Source organism: Pisolithus orientalis, assembly GCF_024613125.1.
Source record: "Pisolithus orientalis strain OTSU chromosome Unknown F5J12scaffold_6, whole genome shotgun sequence".
Taxonomy (NCBI): Eukaryota; Fungi; Basidiomycota; class Agaricomycetes; order Boletales; family Pisolithaceae; genus Pisolithus; species Pisolithus orientalis.
Window position 1 is genome coordinate 294,078 of NW_026260787.1, and position 17,443 is coordinate 311,520.

The window sequence follows — 17,443 nt, forward strand, 5'->3', positions numbered from 1 at the left end:
CCTTCCCAGCGGTTGTTGTTTCGAGGGCAGAACTATCCCTCTGCCCTAGTTGATTGTAAATAAAGCTAAATATGTTGACGTACCTTCTAATGGATGACTTGCCATGAAAAAGGTTCATATCAATAAGCAGGAACCAGTCCATCAATACGAACCTTACTGTAATCGGTGTAGATCACATTTTACTCTAAGTACTTACTATCAGTCTCCGCCCCAGGATGCCAGCCAACGGAGTGCCGGTCGTACGCGTCCCCAACCGACTAGTTACGAGACCACTGAAAAGTCGAATCCTGGCCTCGGGTCCCGGCTATTGTTCCTAAATGAGCGAGCGCCGTCGAGTTTCACTGCAATACGACCTCTGAAGATCTGAAGGTCCGAACGTTGTTTCCAGCCATTCCTTCGCATCAGGTTACCCTGATACAAGATACATTTTAGCTTGTTGCCAACAGATCGATCGGCTACGACGAGAAGTCAGCGCTTAGCACGTGATGCATAGGTAAAATGTACTCGTTCATAATATTGGATATGGTCGTGATGTATTAGTGTATTGAGTTTACAGCAGGCTTGGAATATGCTATGTGCAAGAGAGAAGCTTGCATTCTCGTGTAGAGACTGTCTTATCTTGGATCTTCTCACTGGCCCACTGGCTTGTCATGGAGATCATTACAACAGACAATAACCAGCACTTGCTCCCATGTCCCGGATTTTGATGGCATTTCATGATCACTGGCGAGACGTGATATTTCTTTTGGTTTTCATGCCGTATTAATATCCAGAGTAGATTCAATAGACAATTATCTGAACAAAAGGGTAGGAATCCACTTCATAATGGATCTCCGTATACTTGCACTTCAACCATGCTCATTACAGCCTGGACGACACATTGTTGGCTGGTTCCCCAAGAGCGTACAAGGCATCAAGTTCCCTCTTAAACTTGGCGTAAGCGTCTCTGCGCCTTAACTTTAGAGTGGGCGTCAACGTATTTTCTTCGATGGTGAAGGGGTCCATGGTGACATGGATGCGCTTAATAAACTCAAACCTGAATGGCGATAAGCACATTAAGGACAGAAAAAAACGGTCGACCATACCCAGCAAGCCCGCTCTTCCTTGCTCCTGCGTTTAACGAGCTCAGCACTTCCTGTATAACCTGAGGATTCTTCACCGCTTCAGTGAGCGCAGGAGTATCGCCAGGTTCCACCTTCTTGCCGAGAGCAGCAGATGCCAGTGGTGCTAAAACCAAGGGATCAGGGACGACGACAGCGATCAAGTACGGCTGTAAAGAATCCCCGTGGACGTAGATTTGTTGGACAATAGGACAAGCAGCATACGTATTCTCGACCTTCTCGAGCGCCACGTACTCGCCTTGTGCCAATTTCATAATGTTCTGGTGTACATGCGTTACGTATCCGTACCGGGAGTGGGCCAAAAGAGACAACGCACCTTCACTCGATCAATGATCTTGAAGCGTCCGGAACTATCAACTTCTGCGACATCCCCGGTGTGTATCCAGCCGTCCCTCAGCGTCTCCTGAGTTTTCTTCTCATCTGATGGACACCATTCCCTTTCACGGACCTGAGCAAATGGCGAAGAGGAGACGCACCTTTATAATATCCCATGAAGCAGTTCGGGCCGCGGACACATAACTCTCCACGTGGGTTCGGCTTATCGTTAGATAGGTAATTCATCGCTGGAAGGTCGACGAGTTTGACTTCGAGAATTGGTTGAGGCGGGCCGATCGTCCCGCCACCAGTTGGGTCTCCCTGCGAAGTGCGCGTGCAAACTCCACAATTCTCTGTCATGCCATAACTGTCCAGAGTCATTAATGGAACATAATCAAGCAATCCCGCGACCTCGCTCACCCTGGACGAAAATTAGTGAGGAAAGGAAAAGAAGTAGGCTCGTCGCACCTTCTGTAACACCACAACCAAAAGCGATCTTGAGGAAATCAACCACTTCGCCGCTAATGGGAGCGGAACCGGTGACCATCAGCAAAACGTTCCCTCCAAGTACAGCGCGAATCTGGAAGCCAAGCGGAGTGAGCCAATCGAGTACTGCATCAGGAAGCCTGCCACGAACCTTGCGGAACACCAATGCGTCCCATATGACGTGGGCAGTTACCCCGGTCTTGTAAAGTTGATCTAGTTTCGTCTGCACTGCTGTTCGGAAAATAGCACCCTTCACACCCGGCACATTACCAGCGGACATGGCAGCTTGGTATACTCTATTCAGCACTCGTGGTACCGATGGGAAAAAGTGAGGTTTCAGGGCTTGGGCGTCATCCATCAAGCGCAAGGGGTCGCCAGTGGAGTACCCAATACATCCACCCACGGTGATTACCGTCAATTCGCAAATCCGCTGCACACTCAAATCATGGAGATATGTTATTAGGCTTAAATAGAATCCCACGAACCTCATAAATGTGCGCCAGTGGCAAGTATGACATGAGACAGCAGCCCAGGGGAAAGCTGGTACCAAAGGTGTTCGCATACGCCCCGCTCGCGAGATTCATGTGGGTGAGGATTGCTCCTATGAAAAGATAAGTTCAAAGCCACTGGCATCGGGAACGGTATTCCACCTTTTGGCAAGTTCGTTGTTCCCTATCACCGAGAATGAATCAAGCATAGCATCAAAAGTGCAATCATAAACGTACCGAGGTGTAGCACAGAGAAACGACCTGATCAGGCGATACCGGAAGGGGTTCAGTGAGATTTTCCTCGCCATACTTCTCGACTGCAAACGAACAATCAATGTGTAGGACTACCAACGGAAGAAAAACAGCAGACTTTCGCTCAATTCAGTTATCCGAATGCCGACAGTTTCCCCCCAGGAGGAAAGCAATCGTCCTGACGTCGTCCCCCAGTGGGTCAAAGGACACGATGACCTTTACACTTGAGATGCTTGCGGCTAGCTTGAGTAAAGGTGCTATGTGATCCGGGGTGGTGAATATGATAGGGAGTTGCGCATGATTGATGCTATCCAATACGGTAAGCTAGTCAGTGGTAAATGCATCAGTCAGGTGACCTACATGTATTCTACAGAAATAAATCAGGAATATAACCCTCCAGATGCTAGAATGTCTTACCTACTGATTCCTTTCCCAAGGTATCATACAAACTGACGCCCACTTTTCCGTAAGCATGCAATGCAAACTCGACTAACTGCCACTCTACAGAGCACCGTTAGCAAATGCACAGATCAGCATCGTGGAAATACTTTACCTGGTCGATTTCGTGACCATATACCGACTGTCTCCATGTCTGCTGCCTTGAGTTCGCCTGTGGCGAACAAGCGATGCAGTGCACTGCCAATCCGACGTCTTCTGACAGTCGACTTCACGATAGGTCTGCCATACGTAGGGACCGAACTTGAGCGGAGACCTAGAAATGACAGGTCTATGACCAAGAAGTTTGGCATCTGGATTGAAGGAGTAGCCATTGTTGAAGATGTCTTGGAGCGTCTTCGGATAGTTAGGAGAGTCGGGATCAAGCAAACCGTAGAAAGCTGCGAAAGCTGTAGGGCCGAACACTCACAAATCAAGAGTGAGGATGGCTCACCGTTTCTGTAGTGACCTGTATGAACGTCCTTCGTTAATGAAAGCGGGTAGATCAGAGCTCGACAACGCACGGGTTTGTCCTGGCTGCTTGGTGCCAGGAACGGTCACTGACTGCTTGCTATGGTCGACATTGTCTGGTAAAGGTGTATATGTGATTGGCATAGTTTCTTGATGGTCGAAAACGTTGAATGTAAGTCCACAGCGTCAGCGTTTGGGGTAACGACTGACGTTGCGAGGGATGTCGCTTCTCTTGTCTCAAATAGCCAGCATGCTCCGGCTGTGCGAAATCAACAGATTGACGCCCCCGCAGCTCAACCAACAGCGTCCTCAATTCAGTACTTAAGAATGTACTCAACAGTGGATATCAGCATCCAATGAGCATCACCAGCAGTTACTTCTAGCAGGATACTGGTAAATCATCACGCTGTACTGACCACCGAAATCTTACAGCAGGGTGAATCATCCCTTCCGACTGAGGCGCATGTGATTCCACCTCCGGCGAATGTCATGACAGATCCTGGCTTTTCTTTCCGGTAAAAAGCACTGTTCACCATGGAAACCGGCAGCGGAAACTTCCTATTGGTGCGCTATTTACTCTGTACAGCGGATTGCACTCTGTTGCACTTGATGATCAAGTGGTGGCTGGCTCAGAACCTTTTAGAGTCCCCGGCGAGTAAAGTCAAAGATGATGGATATCTTCGAATCGGTGTCTTGGCCTCCCGCGGACATAACATACGTTTGTCATGTGAAAACGCTTTGAAGGGTTTTCTATCGGGTTGTGACACGCCATCGGCAGTCATGCGTCTGTGAAGAATACCTCGAGACCGTCTACCAAGAGCTCGGTCACTAGCTTGAGCCATTTGAAGGGGACTCCTGGTTGTCACCAACGGTGCACCTGTGAAGACTAGGGGTCGCTTCCCCGTTTTTCTGTCGAACATTTTATTTGCTCTGCACCATTCGAGTGACTGAGGGAGGCCGGTTCGACTATCGACGTTATCCTAGGCTATTGCGATGCTATTCGGTACGTGTTTACTCGGTTTTGGCGCCTGCTTCTTTGTCCAGTATCGTTAAGACGAGCTATCTCCTGCAAGGTGCCGAAATTACCTGAGTTGGGCATGTAGTATCTTGTCATTGGTGTCCGCATCGTCTACCGCTCCGCGTCGTCAAGGTGAAGGGGCGCTGGGTTAGCAGTGCTTTTCTCACATACTTCTGTTGGCATGCCCAAACCCTCGCCCCATACACGCAGGCTCACTCTAGCTTGCATAACTCTTTCTTTTGCTACGCTCTGCTACCCGTCCAGGGATGGCATCCAGTGAGTAGCGCTCTTCCTGATTCATAGGGTCTGACATTCGCTGCTTGTGTCGTTGGTTCACTCCTACCACGGGGGCTGGCAAGCACTTCACACTTCCCCCAATTGCTCCCTCCATCATTCTCATCTGCCCTCGAGTTCCATATAGTCATCCTTTACATGCATTATTTTATTTGCATCTATCAATGCATGTATATTTCCTCCCACACACAGCAGCATCCCAAAAAAAAAAAGTAATTATCCTACGCATCTGTGGGTCTTATTTCTGCACGGATGTCTCAGGTTTACTGTCTCGTCTTCGCAGACCCACACACATATATGTACGTCTCCCCGGCCTCCTTTAATCTGCACGTATGTCAATGTCCCGCACAGGAGCCGAAGATCATCACCTTTAATGATCTTCAGATTGGTGGTCTCGTCTAGTTGTCAGGTCAAAGTCAAGTGGACCTCCTGGATAAAGTACCTCCCCCTCTTTCCCACCCTAGTCAGAGCCAGTTAGCATTACCTTATTTCCATCACAGATGATGTTCGGATACCGCAAGTCCCCATGAACAAGATCCTTAGCACGGAAGGCTTCAACAAGCTCCCGCCACTTGTTCACATATTCACGGTGTTTTTCGGCATGCAGAGATTGTGGAATCGCGACAGCAGATTCCATAAACTCCATTATGATGCCGAAAAACCTCCAGGGAGCCTCTCAAAACCCAAGAACACCCGTGCATGACCGCGATCTGCACAAAACATGTGCAGCTCGCATGAATAACGGCAAGTAAATTTAACTATGATTCGCTGGTGGTAAGTCGTCTCAGCATTGTAGAGGTGCCGGTTGCAGTTGGCCCTTACATCTTCAAGTCATCACATCTCACCAGGAAAATGCAGACTAGCAGTGGGAGGCAAATCGCAGCCACCATCTTCAATCCCGGGAGGAGGGGCTGCTAACCACCTGCATGGCCTCTTCTCTGATGTCAGCGAGGAGGACAGAGGTTACTGCGAAGGCATTGTAGAGTGCAATCCGGTCATTATCATCACCCAAAGTCTGAATGCACTACAGTCCAGGCATGAGGTTGACTACTCGTCGTTGATGGCAAGAGATCATAGCATAAATTGTGACATGGGACCTAGTGTGGTGCATGACCGGGCGAAATGCAAACATATTATACAACATACCAATAATAGTTATCCCAACTATGCATGACAAGTCCCAAGCCATTCATCACCGAAAGAGAAAGACCTTTCTTCGTCACTGTCATGACTGTCTGAGCAAAGTACTGTAGCCACTCATGGGATGGTCGAGGCACTGGCCCTCGTTTTTGAACTCGGTGAAACAGTACGCTGCTCAGCGTGGTACGAGGATATGGGCATCTGGCAATCGATGACATACAACATTTACATTCATTTATTACCTTGATTTTTTGAGTAAAAAATACATCTATGATCAGATGTTGGAGTCTGGACGCTTGTGTTCTGCCAGTCAGTGAAAGCAGGTAATACTTCGAGGACGGGAGGGATGCTGCACGTGATCCCGAAACACGATCACATGATCAAGTTACTACGTCGCGTACCTTTAATTTGATGATTCGCTGACGGGCGCTCTCGAGTCTCCATGCATGAATGGCAGAACCCGGTCAACCCACAAACACACCGAACCTCGTAGAGCAAGTTCAGAAGCTTCAAGAAGAACTCGACTCTCTACGCAGTCGTTATGACGACCTTCGCAAGACAAGCGACCGGGCTGCTGAGCGGTACAAATCCGACTACCGGAAGTGGAAGAACTTCAAGCAATGGTTATTCGAAGATTTCGCAAGAGACGACGAGGTCTATAAAGCTCTCAGGTCAGGAGAATTTCAGGCGTACCCGAGGGCCTCGATACTTGGTAAACGCAAGCAATTCGAGGGAATTGGACCGGATTTGGGTGGGGTTAGTGATGAAGAGGAGAACCAGAAGAAGAAATCAGGCATTGCATCTGGTATTATCATTCGCGCCATTTATATGGTCTTGTTGAAACCAATCTATACGATCAGACCGGCGGACCGGACAACCGCCTGACCATCCGAATACAGCGATGGGAGGTGTCTCCAGAAACGATGACCCACCAGTCCCAGAGGTGGAGAAGACTAAGGTTTCACAGACTGTCAGGAGCAAGAGTGGTGCGTGCTAGAAAACTCAAAGGCACACCCAATCTCGGTGAACTTGCTACAGATTCGCCGTTCAAAGTTGAATCCTCCAGAAAATCCCCCACTGTAGGCGGCAGCGGCCGTAAGCCCCGTGGGCGGTATGCGCAGATACCTGCAGGGATGCCTACCATCAACTCGAGGTTCTCCATCAGAAAGGACCTTAATCAAGGCTTCGACCATCCATATGATACCGTTGTCCGCAGTCGGGAAGAACGACGACACATGGAGGGCGACGACTGCGAATGCTGTCACGACGTGAGTGCAACACTTTGTCTGGAAGAGGACCATGACACCAATGGGTCATTCGTAAGTACTATAAAGCTATAGGTCCCGTCCCTGCTCCCCAGCGTCCTCTCTGGCGATCACCCAAGCGCAAATCGAATGCAAGTTACCATTCCGACAATGACATAGACAAGGAGAACGACGATGACATCGAGCAACACAAGTATCGTGTATCACGGCATCGTCATCATTGGCATAGACCAAAGACACCACCGGCTTATTGGGAGATTGGTTTCCCGGACACGCAGGAAGCTTCCGAAATCAATCGGCGGGCTGCTGAAATGCACAAGAAGAAACTAGTAGACATCGAGTTAGAAACGAGGTGAGTTAAATATCGCGAGTTCGTACTCGCAACGACGGAACCTTACCGGTGACATAGGAATCACAATGGCAAATACCTGGAACGAGCAGCGAAATTATCATGAATGTTTATAATCTGCCCAGACTATTGCGATGGTATGTATACAGATGCATGTGTAAATGTTGCGAGGACTCGTCCTTGCAGTATCCATCTGCCAAGGCGAAATGGATGATAGTACTGTAGTAGCTGACGCCAGAGTTGTGCTGCAACCAACCATCTCAGTGCGGAGAAACACAATAACGTTTGCGAGAATGGCTTACTATACTGCGCAAAGATAACAGAAAGTGGAAGTGGATAACTCTGCATGATGGTGAGTATTACTGTATCTTGGGAACAGGCAACGGATAGTACCATCAAGGTAACAGAACAACGATCGGACGTCGGTCGTGCCAACAGGTATATATCACCTGGAAGCCTATTTGTCAGGTCCTCCTTGGCGTGTTCCAAAGTTGCGACTACCTACCAGGCAGTCGCTGGGGGTCTTTAATCCGCAACATGAGCGCGAACAAGGGGAAGTGATTCATGAAAGCCAGCAATGTCTCGCCGGTTGCGTAGAGTGCGATGAGCGACAACCGAACCTATTGCAACGGTCACTTGTATTCGTTGCGTATCAACCCAGGTAACGACTTACCAGCGCAAAAACTACATAATACACCCAAATCGTGGGGAAAAGGTAAGCCGCAAGGGTGAAAAGGATTGTCCCAAGGAGGAGCTGATCGGTTTCGTAATCCCATGGGTCCGTGCGGTTGCGGAGTACGTTGTACCTCTTCCCTGGTGTCGATCAGTACAAGCTTAAGACATCCCTGTAGTCATACACACCTCGAAAGAGGTTCCACAGGGAACCTAGGAGAATTAAGATGTGCCGGTATATCGTCGACGCAATCAAATAACACGCATAGAAGTGACCAGTAAGTAGACCAAGAAGATCCAAGAACAAGGATGTGGCCATTGTCATCCCCATGAGACTGGCTGTCTCTATGGTCAGGTTGAGCACCGGTAAGAAACAAAGACAGCTACGCAGAAACGCTTTGTTTTTTTTTTCCCTTCAATAACATGGATGCACTTGTTAAGCCGTACTTACTAGCCCACTGCGTTATCAGGCCAATGAAGCCTTGTGAATAAAATCTGCTGAGTTCCGTGTTCAACTTCAAACCTGCTGGCCAACTATCCAGCCACAGCAACATGCCTTCCATGCGATGTGCCAATATGCCCTAAGCCAGATGCAGTTAACCTGCACACGCAGGGCAGCAAAAACATACCTCTAATCCGTCTATAACCAACTGGTTGATGATCGCCCGATTTTGGTACAGGAAAAAGCGGAACGCGACACCGATGATGATGTCATTCAAAATCACCCAAAGGGTATTATGATACCTGGATGATGGGATAGATATCAAGAGAGGTCTTCCATAGCTTCCGTACGTACTCGATGTATTCTTGACAAGCCGAATTTATATCCCCACCCTGGTGAACAAACTTCCGATTGGACAAGAAGTGCAGTACGTGGACCCTGTTTTCGACCTGGCGAGCTAATTTTTTTGGCTTAGCCCACCTCCTCATAAGAGACGACGTGCAAATGACCTGTAAAGCTGAACTCTTTCAGCATCGACACGCTTCTTGTTGGCAGGAAGCGGTGGCCGAACAGATCCCACGACCGGGAGGCTGACTTCAATGTATTTGAAACGAAGTTCATACCACGCGCTTTTCCATCCGGCGGTCTTGGACATGTAGTCTGACAGTGTCGTACGGCGTATTCAGCCAATCTCGCGGAATTTAACTGTGCAGGAGGCTCAGGAGGCAACTAAATATAGTCTGATCGCGGACGCACTTGATTGACGACGTCCTCGAGTCTGGAACTTCGTGGGCGATGGCGAGTGAAATCATGGACTAAATATGCTTCCGTGGGCATTGTTCTATTGCCGCGTGAAATGAGACTGGCACCCTCTTCGCGCACAGCATAGAAACGCCGAGAATTCCCGGTATGGCGATAGTAATAGTAAAAGTGGAAGGGACGTGTCCTACAAATTGACGTCAGGCTAGTCCGTTTTACAGTAAACGTATCATATCTCACCAAGAAATGATAGAGCCTTTGATCTCAGGGGTGGCATAAGGAGCTAGAGAACGGAACGCACAATGCCCAAGAATGACTGGTATTTCGCAAAGTGTCATCAACGCTCGTAATCTCTCCGAGCCGAGGGCCTTCGCAAGGATAGCTTCTGCATCCGCTAGCTGATAGTTTGGTGAGGACTGGCCGATACAACTATGTTAACACGTACTGTGTCTGCGTGCAAAATTCCTGCGACGCAAACCGTGTGCTCCTGGATCCAGCCGTACATAAAGCCATCGTCTGTGACATCCAATGGCCAGAACACTGTCGTCATGGGGCTGACGCGCTGACGTCTGATGTATTCAAGCTTGCTGGTGTCTGTTGGCTGCACGTGACCAGGGACGCTTGGCAAACGCGTTCCAAGTGCGTTGGAGGTCTTCTCTGCTTCGTTCGTTCAGATATACCAAGTTGTGGAGGAAAGCGTGTTTTTGACCCCCAAATGGACATTTCGTCGGCTCGCAGACCGGACGTGAAGAAGAAACTGGTGGTGGTAGGTGATGGTGCGCGGGATACTTTGTTCGTCCTCCTTGCCCATCATTCAATAACATTACACTAAGGCGGCTGCGGGAAGACGTGTCTACTCATAGTTTACGCAGAGAACCGCTTTCCGGAGGTACGTTCCTCGTATACCTTGCACCCTTCAGTCGACGAGGCTCAATTGATAGTCGGCATAGTCTTACATTCCAACCGTGTTTGAAAACTACGTTACGCAAGTTCAGTTTGAGGGAAGGTGGTGGAGCTTGCGCTTTGGGATACCGCTGGACAGGAGGAGTACGACCGATTGCGACCGCTGAGCTACCCAGAAAGCGATGTTATCCTTATCGTTTTCTCCGTTGATTTCCCGGTCAGTCTAGGTAATGTTCAAGACAAGGTTCGGCGCATTATCTTTCCTGGTGGTGGATTGTTGGTTAATTATATTCCTGTAGTGGTACCCAGAGGTGGCCCACTTCTGCGAAGGGACACCACTGATACTGGTTGGCACAAAGATCGATCTGCGGAGAGAGGATCAAACACGACGGATGCTGGCTGCACAGGGACAGGCTCCGGTGACAGCAGAGCAGGGGTCAGTCCGTCGCCAAGGAAATTGGTGCCAAATACATAGAATGCTCGGCCAAGACGGGCGTTGGTGTCCAGGACGTCTTCAACCTTGCACTCAGGGAAAGTATGAGAGGTCGGTGGGGGAAGATGGTGAAGCAACGGCGTTGTGTAGTGGTCTGATGTTCGTCCCATAATAGAACGGACTGCAATGCTCCTAGTATTTGTACGGTACTGATATACATCACAATTTTACAGCACACTCGCTATTACAAGCAATGGCATCTGTACAATACGTGGATTCAGTCCTGCTTGACATGGTGACTCTGTATTTTACTACTGCTCATCCAGGAACGATAGACGAGCCACAAGAATGCGGCCAGGACCACGGCAACTGTACCTGCTTCGACAGGGAGTAGATCGTCTAGTGAGCCGACAGGTACATCGAGTTGTGCAGCGGGTAGCGCGTATGGAGTTTGTGACACGAGAAACTTGCTGTACGGTCGTAGCACTGCGGATTGGTTAACCGGTGGGTCTGAAGTCGAATAGATCGACATATCCGCTGTCATTGCCGCATTGAATCAGCCGGTACACAAGAAAGAACATATGAGATCATACTCGACATATTAGACTCAGGGCATGCGAGAAAACATGTTGGAGGGTGAACCTCGATGAGCTGTCGTGGCATGCTGCCTCGGAGTGGAACGCCGTAGCGCGCGTGAATGGGCACGTCTACAAGTACTTCATTGCCGTGCGGTTCGGCGTGTCTCACGTTCACCAGAAGGGAGGTATTCGCCTGGCTGACGGCGAAAACAGGCAGTTCCAGGTTTGATTCACTCCACAGCTCGAACTCAATACCGCGGTCGATGAGCTCGTGCCGGTCCACGATGACACTGGGCGGGAGTGTATATAGCACGAATTCCGAGCATGCATGGTTCTCGTCGTGCAGTGCTATTCGTGCCAACAGTGTTGAATGGAACCCGCGCGTCGGGGACAGAGCAAAGGAGAGCAGCATGGCGGGTGTTCCAAATTAGGCAGCACTGCAGATCCGCCCGACTCATACATACTAACTTGATACTAACAGGGCTTCTAACAGGAATCCTAGCACTCGGGTGTAATCACAATATCATGGAGGACCACAATCGCGTGCATTTCCCTCCGCCAAAAATCGATCTCACGGGTGCTCTCGGTGTCATCGAGGACATGATGGAAGGCCAAGTCGTCCCAGATTCCACTGGGCGCACAGATCGTGAAAATCCGCCCATTATTTTCGGTGCTGGCGGTCCAATGTACTGTTCATTCAGCCTAGCCGTTTCGCTCGCCTCATACGTCGTCCAGGCTCAAGCAGTTCGATCAGTCCGCAGCGTCAAGCCGCAAGGGCTCCCAGGCACCCACTCCTCCGCGTTCCGTCGTGGGCATCGGCAACAAAGGTAATCGAAACTCACTTCCGGCTCTTGTGCACGGTTCATATCAGCCTTATCCAGTTGCAAAGCCTGACTATTCGGAGGCAAAGATCGTCCTTGCCATGGTGCGTATGATCCGAACATACGCCGTGGCAATTCTCATCGTCAGTCCTCCACAGGTCGGGTTACCTGCTCGCGGAAAGTCATACCTAAGTAACAAGCTTACGCGATATTTGAAGGTACGTCGTGCAATGCACACCAGCAGTTGCTTTGATCAGCCATTTGCAGTGGCTCGAATACGATGTCCAGGTATGTCAGCACAGTCGGTCTCATATCTTCAGGCTGATCCCGTCCCGAGGTATTTAATGTTGGTCAACTTAGGCGCTCGCGTGCCAGACAGAAGGCACTTCAGTGCGTATCGACACGTTTTTCGAACGTTTGCCATCGTAATGCGGAATCAGGAGTGGAATCCGGGAAGACCACAACTCGGATTACTTCAGCCACAACAACGTAGAGGCGACCAGAGCTCGCGAAAGCCTTGCAGAGGAAAGTTTGGAAATGCTCATTAACTGGTTGAAGAAGGGAGGGAATGTCGGTATACACGGTGAATAATCTCTCAACTGCAACCCAGTGAACTGCTGCTTACATTGACATAGATGCAACGAACAGCACTCGTCGGCGACGGTATGTACAATAAAACTAGTCAAATCCACGGGAAAGTGACTGTAACCCCGAATCCCCCACCCAGAGAAAATATTGAAGCGCGCGTCAAGCAGGAAAAGGGCATCCAAGTTATATTCCTGGAATCCGTCTGCAATGATCCGGCTGTCATCGCTGCAAACATCGCGCTCAAGGTGTCTTCCGGTGATCCAGACTACAAGCACCTCCCTAAAGAAGTGGCCGAGCGTGACTTCATAAGACGCATTAAGGAGTATGAGGCTGTTTATGAGACAATCACTGAACCACACCTTTCATACCTTCGAATAACGGACGTTGGCAACGAAGTTACATTGTCCCGCATCAATGGGTACCTACAAAGCCGCATCGCATTCTACCTCATGAATCTTCATGTCAAGCCTCGCAATATCTTCATGTCGCGGGTGAGTGCTATCCATCGAATATTTGCAGAAGTGGCGAGCTAGATCCCCGTCAGCACGGCGAGAGTCAATTCAACGTTGAGGGGAAAATTGGTGGAGATGCTCCGCTTTCCCCGCGCGGAATGGAGTATGCTCGCGCCCTTCCTGACCTTATCCGGAAACACGTTGGAGATGCATCTTTGACCGTAAGCAGAAGGTCCTTGTCACCTGTTTTCAAGGTGACTTACGCCCCCATCAGGTCTGGACCTCCACCCTCCAGCGCACCATACAAACGGCTCAAGACTTACCCTATACCAAACTGACATGGAAATCACTGGACGAATTGGATGCCGGCGTATGCGATGGGATGACCTACGAAGAGATCGAGGTCGGTGCTTGAATCGAACCCCACCTGCCACGTTTCCGCAACCAATGCCTTTCTTAGTTAGCGTACCCCGAAGATTTTGCAAATCGTGACGAAGACAAATTCAATTATCGTTACCGAGGAGGCGAATCATACCGTGATGTTGTCGTACGATTGGAGCCTGTCATAATGGAACTCGAGCGGCAGGAGAACATCTTGATTGTCGGCCATCAGGTAGGTATCAAAGGTTGTTTCGTTGTGGTCTTGCAGCACCTGACCCACCTCTCGTAGGCTATCTTACGCTGCTTGTGAGTTGTCTTATTCCGTTGATAGCGCGAGCGCTCAATTCAATGTCGTAGATATGCGTACTTCCATGATCTGCCGCAGGTTGATCTTCCCTATATTAAAATACCGTTACACACCGTTATCAAGCTGACTCCAAAAGCGTACGGTTGCGACGAAGAGAGGTCAGTCCACGGCTCACCGCGATGACTGTTCGCTCGCTCGCGGTGGCTAACCAAATACGACAGGTATACCCTGCCCATAGGCGCGGTTGATACTCATAGACCGAAACCGAAGGCCCCTCAGGTGCAACTCCCCCAAGCCCAGAGTGCAAGGGAATATTACGCCAAGGATGTTTAATTTCCGATTACTTATGACTACATACCATAGAAGATGCAAGCCGGAAGGGTCATTTATGCTGTTTCTCCAAATGAAAGATTATATATAGAGTAACTACGCGTTCTGTAGGTATTTCATCGAACGAACATGGGGTACATGTGAATGTGTTACTTGATTTACCCCTGTTTGTTCGGCGAACGCGCCGTAGTACTCAGGCTATTGTGCGACTATCCTTGTCAACGCCTCCCAGCATATCCATGGCGTCGGCGAACCCAGCAACAGACAGTACTGCGCGTAAGGAACCCTTCGTCGGGACAGTGTCTGGCGACAACTGACCTAGGCACCGCGCCTCAGCTTCAGGCCCTTCTAAGAAGCGTGGCGCGTCGGACCTGCAAACCAATGAAACAGAGTCGTCAGTAGACGGGTCCATGAACTCACGGAAGATCGCGAAAAGTGAGTCTTTCTCATTCGCGTGCGTCTCGCGGCACCACGTAGTCGCGTGTTACTCAGTCCTGCCGGCTTCTTAGTTCATCCCTTCTTCTCTAAGCAAAGCCAGGCAACATCCTTGTCCGAGTCGTCGCCGTTTCAATGGCTGAAACCGTCTCTCGGCCCTAAGCGTACATGCTTACATGGGATTAATCTTTCTCCACCCTGCTTGTCGAAGATCGCTGCACTTGATCTGGATGGAACGGTGATCAAGTCAAACCATAATAACCGAGGTAAAGGCTCAGCATCGCAGTGGGAATGGTGGAGAAACGTGGTACCTTCAAAGATGCGAACCTTGCACGAGGAGGGGTGAGTCTCTCGGTGTTCACGGTTTCGCGATTGCACTCATGCGGCACCCTTGGACTCCTCCTTAGGTATTCTATCGTATTTATATCTAACCAAGCACTAAAATCGAACCAGTTGACGGAATGGAAGAAAAAGATACCCCTGATAGCTGCCGCTGCAAGTCCTTTTCCAACTACCGTCGACTGCGTGACTTATTCCAAATGTATATAGTTGCCTGATGTCCCATTTCGCATCTTTGCAGCATGTGCGAAGGATGGCTATCGGAAACCGATGCCTGGGATGTGGTACGAACTTGAACGGATCTTCAAAGATCAGGGTGTGGAAATCGGTAAGGTTTCGAAGGATTTTTCATACTTCTGTCTTGCTACACACTGTACACTGCGCAGACAAAGCGAGTTCGTTCTACGTCGGAGACGCTGCGGGTCGTCCGGATGACTTCGCGTCAACTGACAGGAAGTGGGCCCTCAATATTGGCATTCCTTTCTACACACCAGAGGTACTGAACTCTTGTACCTCGAGAATTTACGCCCTCGCTGACATGGGTAAAGGAATACTTCCTCAAACTTCCAGCTGCATCATACAATTTACCCGGATTTCACGTAGCTAGCTTACCTGAAGGTCGATCGTCTCTTTATGCCACCTCGGCCTACACTGAACCTTTACAGTGGAACCGGTAACGCCTGCTAATGTGGCGATCATACCAGACCCTCCTAGACAGGAGCTTGTCATCTTCACTGGTTACCCTTGTCTGGGTAAATCTTCTTTCTACCGCAGATATTTCTCCCCGATTGGGTATAGCCATATTAATCAAGACGTGTTGGGCTCCAGGCCTAAATGCATCAAGGCTGCAGAAGAGGCACTAAAGGACATGAAGAGCATCGTTGTAGGCATGTGCCCTCTCACACGCATGCCGTCCATTTTGGATAGAGTTCAAACAGATAATACCAATCGCGATGTTGCGACGCGCAAGCATTACCTTGACCTGGCCAAGAGGCACGGGGTCCTGGCGAGGTTAGTTGGTAATTCTCGCTTCCCAGAGACTTTGTTCATGTTCTAGAATAGGTGTTTCGATTTCACTGGACCGATGGAACTCGCGTGGCACAATAACCTGTATCGTGCTTATATCGAGCCCGTTTTCGATGTCGACAAGGTAGTGGTCCCTCCGGCAAACATTTTGACGATTTGCGCTTATATGACCTGCTTAGCCCCCGAGGGACATTCTACCTTACGTCGCTTTCATAGGATTTCGGGACAATTACGAAGAGCCCCACACAAGTGAAGGGTTCTCGGAAGTGGTGAAGATTGCTTGGAAGTTTGAAGGTGATGAAGAGGCTCGGAGACGATGGAGTATGTGGTTACAGATTGACGGAAAGTAATCATCACATGAATCGTGAATCTAAGACTTGCATGGCTAGTATATATCACATTAGATTGCAGACCTTTCAATGCTCTTCTTGCCTCAGTCCACTCAAGTCTTTCGTTGCTCTGGTTCTAGAATGAAAGAGCATTCTAAAATACGAAAATCGAACTCACTCTACTGGGATGCCGATGACGTCGATAGCATCTATGCGAGTTTGATCACTCCCGCCTTGATTCGACTCGACGAATATCTATTAAGATTAAAAGGCCATTTACCCCGGCTCGAGAACGAGGTTATCTGTCCGAGACGTACGTGGAGACTGCTCACAGCGTTGAAAGCGTACAAATCGTAAAGGGATGGGCCTTCCTTCAGTGACGTCTTCTCGGCTCAGCTCGACCACTTGAGCGAACGTCTTATCTGCCGCATCCTCCACATCGGAGAAACTGATCGACGAATTGTTAATGCGCAACTTGATAGTCTTCGGCCCCTCCATTTCTACCTTGGTCTTGATGACAAGCGTACGGATTTTAACGGCTTGATTGAACTGATGATACATAACATGCCAAAGTATAAAGATGTCTGATATTATCTGTGTGGCGCAGGCGAAGGCGACACCTACACATATGTTAACCAAGAGTTGTCTGTCTGCATCGCTTGCGAGATAAGCTGACGACTCCGGAGGGTTGATTTTCCTCGAAGCGACGATAGATTTCAGATCGTGCTGATGTTGTTCGTTGAGACAGTTGACTTGAGAGATATCCAAGTATTCCAAGAGGGAGATCTATCGAAGAATTAGCGTTCTCCTCGCCCGTGTAGGAGAATAGCACGAACGTCTTCTCTGTTCATCTGTACTTACTGTGAATTGCTGTTGGGTTGTAATGAGCGGCGGGGCGTCAAGCACTCGGACAGGGGCAGTCACTACTTGGACGTGACTTGGACCCAACTTGGACCCAACTTGGACCGCCACTTGACACTCGTAGCCTCGGCCGACCAACACCGGCGCTTATCT

General features: G+C 49.5%; 8 protein-coding genes across 8 annotated transcripts; 4 read left to right on the forward strand and 4 right to left on the reverse strand.

Annotated features, from left to right (window-relative positions):
• Positions 1-686: 686 nt before the first annotated feature.
• Positions 687-3,717, reverse strand: F5J12DRAFT_812555 (long-chain-fatty-acid-CoA ligase). Its single transcript, XM_051744891.1, has 14 exons — positions 3,622-3,717; positions 3,350-3,498; positions 3,216-3,327; positions 3,084-3,163; positions 2,812-2,986; positions 2,648-2,754; positions 2,573-2,594; positions 2,408-2,523; positions 2,074-2,352; positions 1,905-2,016; positions 1,598-1,789; positions 1,438-1,541; positions 1,086-1,381; positions 687-1,036 (listed from the first exon to the last, which is right to left on the reverse strand). Exons 1-14 carry the CDS (start codon positions 3,710-3,712, stop codon positions 862-864), a joined length of 2,010 nt encoding a protein of 669 aa, XP_051602519.1. The 5' UTR covers positions 3,713-3,717; the 3' UTR covers positions 687-861.
• Positions 3,718-6,449: 2,732 nt separating this feature from the next.
• F5J12DRAFT_812567 (DNA repair protein endonuclease SAE2/CtIP C-terminus-domain-containing protein) lies at positions 6,450-7,977 on the forward strand. Its single transcript, XM_051744892.1, has 5 exons — positions 6,450-6,825; positions 6,881-7,006; positions 7,059-7,288; positions 7,345-7,637; positions 7,695-7,977. Exons 1-5 carry the CDS (start codon positions 6,471-6,473, stop codon positions 7,738-7,740), a joined length of 1,050 nt encoding a protein of 349 aa, XP_051602520.1. The 5' UTR covers positions 6,450-6,470; the 3' UTR covers positions 7,741-7,977.
• Positions 7,725-10,344, reverse strand: F5J12DRAFT_483910 (N-acetylglucosaminyl transferase component-domain-containing protein). The gene is made up of 13 exons (XM_051739647.1): positions 9,953-10,344; positions 9,748-9,905; positions 9,505-9,694; positions 9,258-9,453; positions 9,103-9,205; positions 8,936-9,050; positions 8,758-8,887; positions 8,496-8,702; positions 8,308-8,447; positions 8,140-8,254; positions 8,028-8,083; positions 7,937-7,976; positions 7,725-7,879 (listed from the first exon to the last, which is right to left on the reverse strand). Exons 1-13 carry the CDS (start codon positions 10,055-10,057, stop codon positions 7,761-7,763), a joined length of 1,674 nt encoding a protein of 557 aa, XP_051602521.1. The 5' UTR covers positions 10,058-10,344; the 3' UTR covers positions 7,725-7,760.
• F5J12DRAFT_919761 (P-loop containing nucleoside triphosphate hydrolase protein) lies at positions 10,223-11,001 on the forward strand (the record flags this gene model as incomplete). Its single annotated transcript, XM_051749251.1, has 6 exons — positions 10,223-10,283; positions 10,341-10,396; positions 10,458-10,496; positions 10,523-10,654; positions 10,710-10,854; positions 10,886-11,001. 6 exons carry the CDS (start codon positions 10,223-10,225, stop codon positions 10,999-11,001), a joined length of 549 nt encoding a protein of 182 aa, XP_051602522.1.
• A 96-nt stretch (positions 11,002-11,097) lies between these two features.
• Positions 11,098-11,922, reverse strand: F5J12DRAFT_812571 (PIG-X). Its single transcript, XM_051744893.1, has 2 exons — positions 11,437-11,922; positions 11,098-11,380 (listed from the first exon to the last, which is right to left on the reverse strand). Exons 1-2 carry the CDS (start codon positions 11,831-11,833, stop codon positions 11,121-11,123), a joined length of 657 nt encoding a protein of 218 aa, XP_051602523.1. The 5' UTR covers positions 11,834-11,922; the 3' UTR covers positions 11,098-11,120.
• F5J12DRAFT_812575 (bifunctional 6-phosphofructo-2-kinase fructose-2,6-bisphosphate 2-phosphatase) lies at positions 11,849-14,463 on the forward strand. The gene is made up of 15 exons (XM_051744894.1): positions 11,849-12,107; positions 12,157-12,248; positions 12,303-12,346; positions 12,401-12,460; positions 12,510-12,530; positions 12,580-12,632; positions 12,683-12,825; positions 12,878-12,905; positions 12,970-13,321; positions 13,375-13,503; positions 13,557-13,685; positions 13,743-13,895; positions 13,953-13,969; positions 14,021-14,128; positions 14,192-14,463. Exons 1-15 carry the CDS (start codon positions 11,947-11,949, stop codon positions 14,301-14,303), a joined length of 1,602 nt encoding a protein of 533 aa, XP_051602524.1. The 5' UTR covers positions 11,849-11,946; the 3' UTR covers positions 14,304-14,463.
• A 10-nt stretch (positions 14,464-14,473) lies between these two features.
• On the forward strand, positions 14,474-16,578 carry F5J12DRAFT_484036 (polynucleotide kinase 3 phosphatase-domain-containing protein). Its single transcript, XM_051739648.1, has 11 exons — positions 14,474-14,576; positions 14,637-14,735; positions 14,810-15,077; positions 15,143-15,230; positions 15,285-15,402; positions 15,461-15,570; positions 15,623-15,692; positions 15,740-15,961; positions 16,013-16,085; positions 16,137-16,224; positions 16,280-16,578. The coding sequence occupies exons 1-11, from the start codon at positions 14,540-14,542 to the stop codon at positions 16,448-16,450; spliced, it is 1,344 nt and encodes a 447-aa protein (XP_051602525.1). The 5' UTR covers positions 14,474-14,539; the 3' UTR covers positions 16,451-16,578.
• F5J12DRAFT_919764 (DUF1000-domain-containing protein) lies at positions 16,419-17,280 on the reverse strand (the record flags this gene model as incomplete). Its single annotated transcript, XM_051749252.1, has 4 exons — positions 16,419-16,684; positions 16,778-16,978; positions 17,054-17,215; positions 17,266-17,280. The coding sequence occupies 4 exons, from the start codon at positions 17,278-17,280 to the stop codon at positions 16,604-16,606; spliced, it is 459 nt and encodes a 152-aa protein (XP_051602526.1). The 3' UTR covers positions 16,419-16,603.
• Between the last annotated feature and the right edge of the window lie 163 nt (positions 17,281-17,443).

Bases quoted from the DNA above. Each gene is read 5' to 3' on its own strand.
- F5J12DRAFT_812555 (XM_051744891.1), bottom strand. From the start codon at position 3,712: ATGCCAATCACATATACACCTTTACCAGACAATGTCGACCATAGCAAG. The intron at 2,524-2,572 runs GTGGAATACCGT...ATCTTTTCATAG, and splicing joins AACAACGAACTTGCCAAAAG to GAGCAATCCTCACCCACATG. The intron at 2,017-2,073 runs GTTCGTGGCAGG...CTTGGCTTCCAG, and splicing joins ACGCATTGGTGTTCCGCAAG to ATTCGCGCTGTACTTGGAGG.
- F5J12DRAFT_812567 (XM_051744892.1), top strand. From the start codon at position 6,471: ATGGCAGAACCCGGTCAACCCACAAACACACCGAACCTCGTAGAGCAA. The intron at 6,826-6,880 runs GTATTATCATTC...CTATACGATCAG, and splicing joins GAAATCAGGCATTGCATCTG to ACCGGCGGACCGGACAACCG. The intron at 7,007-7,058 runs GTGCGTGCTAGA...AACTTGCTACAG, and splicing joins GACTGTCAGGAGCAAGAGTG to ATTCGCCGTTCAAAGTTGAA.
- F5J12DRAFT_483910 (XM_051739647.1), bottom strand. From the start codon at position 10,057: ATGACGACAGTGTTCTGGCCATTGGATGTCACAGACGATGGCTTTATG. The intron at 9,695-9,747 runs GTGAGATATGAT...GTCAATTTGTAG, and splicing joins AAAGGCTCTATCATTTCTTG to GACACGTCCCTTCCACTTTT. The intron at 8,888-8,935 runs GTATGTTTTTGC...CATCTGGCTTAG, and splicing joins TGGTTATAGACGGATTAGAG to GGCATATTGGCACATCGCAT.
- F5J12DRAFT_812571 (XM_051744893.1), bottom strand. From the start codon at position 11,833: ATGCTGCTCTCCTTTGCTCTGTCCCCGACGCGCGGGTTCCATTCAACA. The intron at 11,381-11,436 runs GTATGATCTCAT...CGGCAATGACAG, and splicing joins CCCTGAGTCTAATATGTCGA to CGGATATGTCGATCTATTCG.
- F5J12DRAFT_812575 (XM_051744894.1), top strand. From the start codon at position 11,947: ATGGAGGACCACAATCGCGTGCATTTCCCTCCGCCAAAAATCGATCTC. The intron at 12,531-12,579 runs GTATGTCAGCAC...TCCCGTCCCGAG, and splicing joins GGCTCGAATACGATGTCCAG to GTATTTAATGTTGGTCAACT. The intron at 12,633-12,682 runs GTGCGTATCGAC...ATGCGGAATCAG, and splicing joins GCCAGACAGAAGGCACTTCA to GAGTGGAATCCGGGAAGACC.
- F5J12DRAFT_484036 (XM_051739648.1), top strand. From the start codon at position 14,540: ATGGCGTCGGCGAACCCAGCAACAGACAGTACTGCGC. The intron at 14,736-14,809 runs GTGAGTCTTTCT...CCGGCTTCTTAG, and splicing joins CTCACGGAAGATCGCGAAAA to TTCATCCCTTCTTCTCTAAG. The intron at 15,693-15,739 runs GTCGATCGTCTC...GAACCTTTACAG, and splicing joins CGTAGCTAGCTTACCTGAAG to TGGAACCGGTAACGCCTGCT.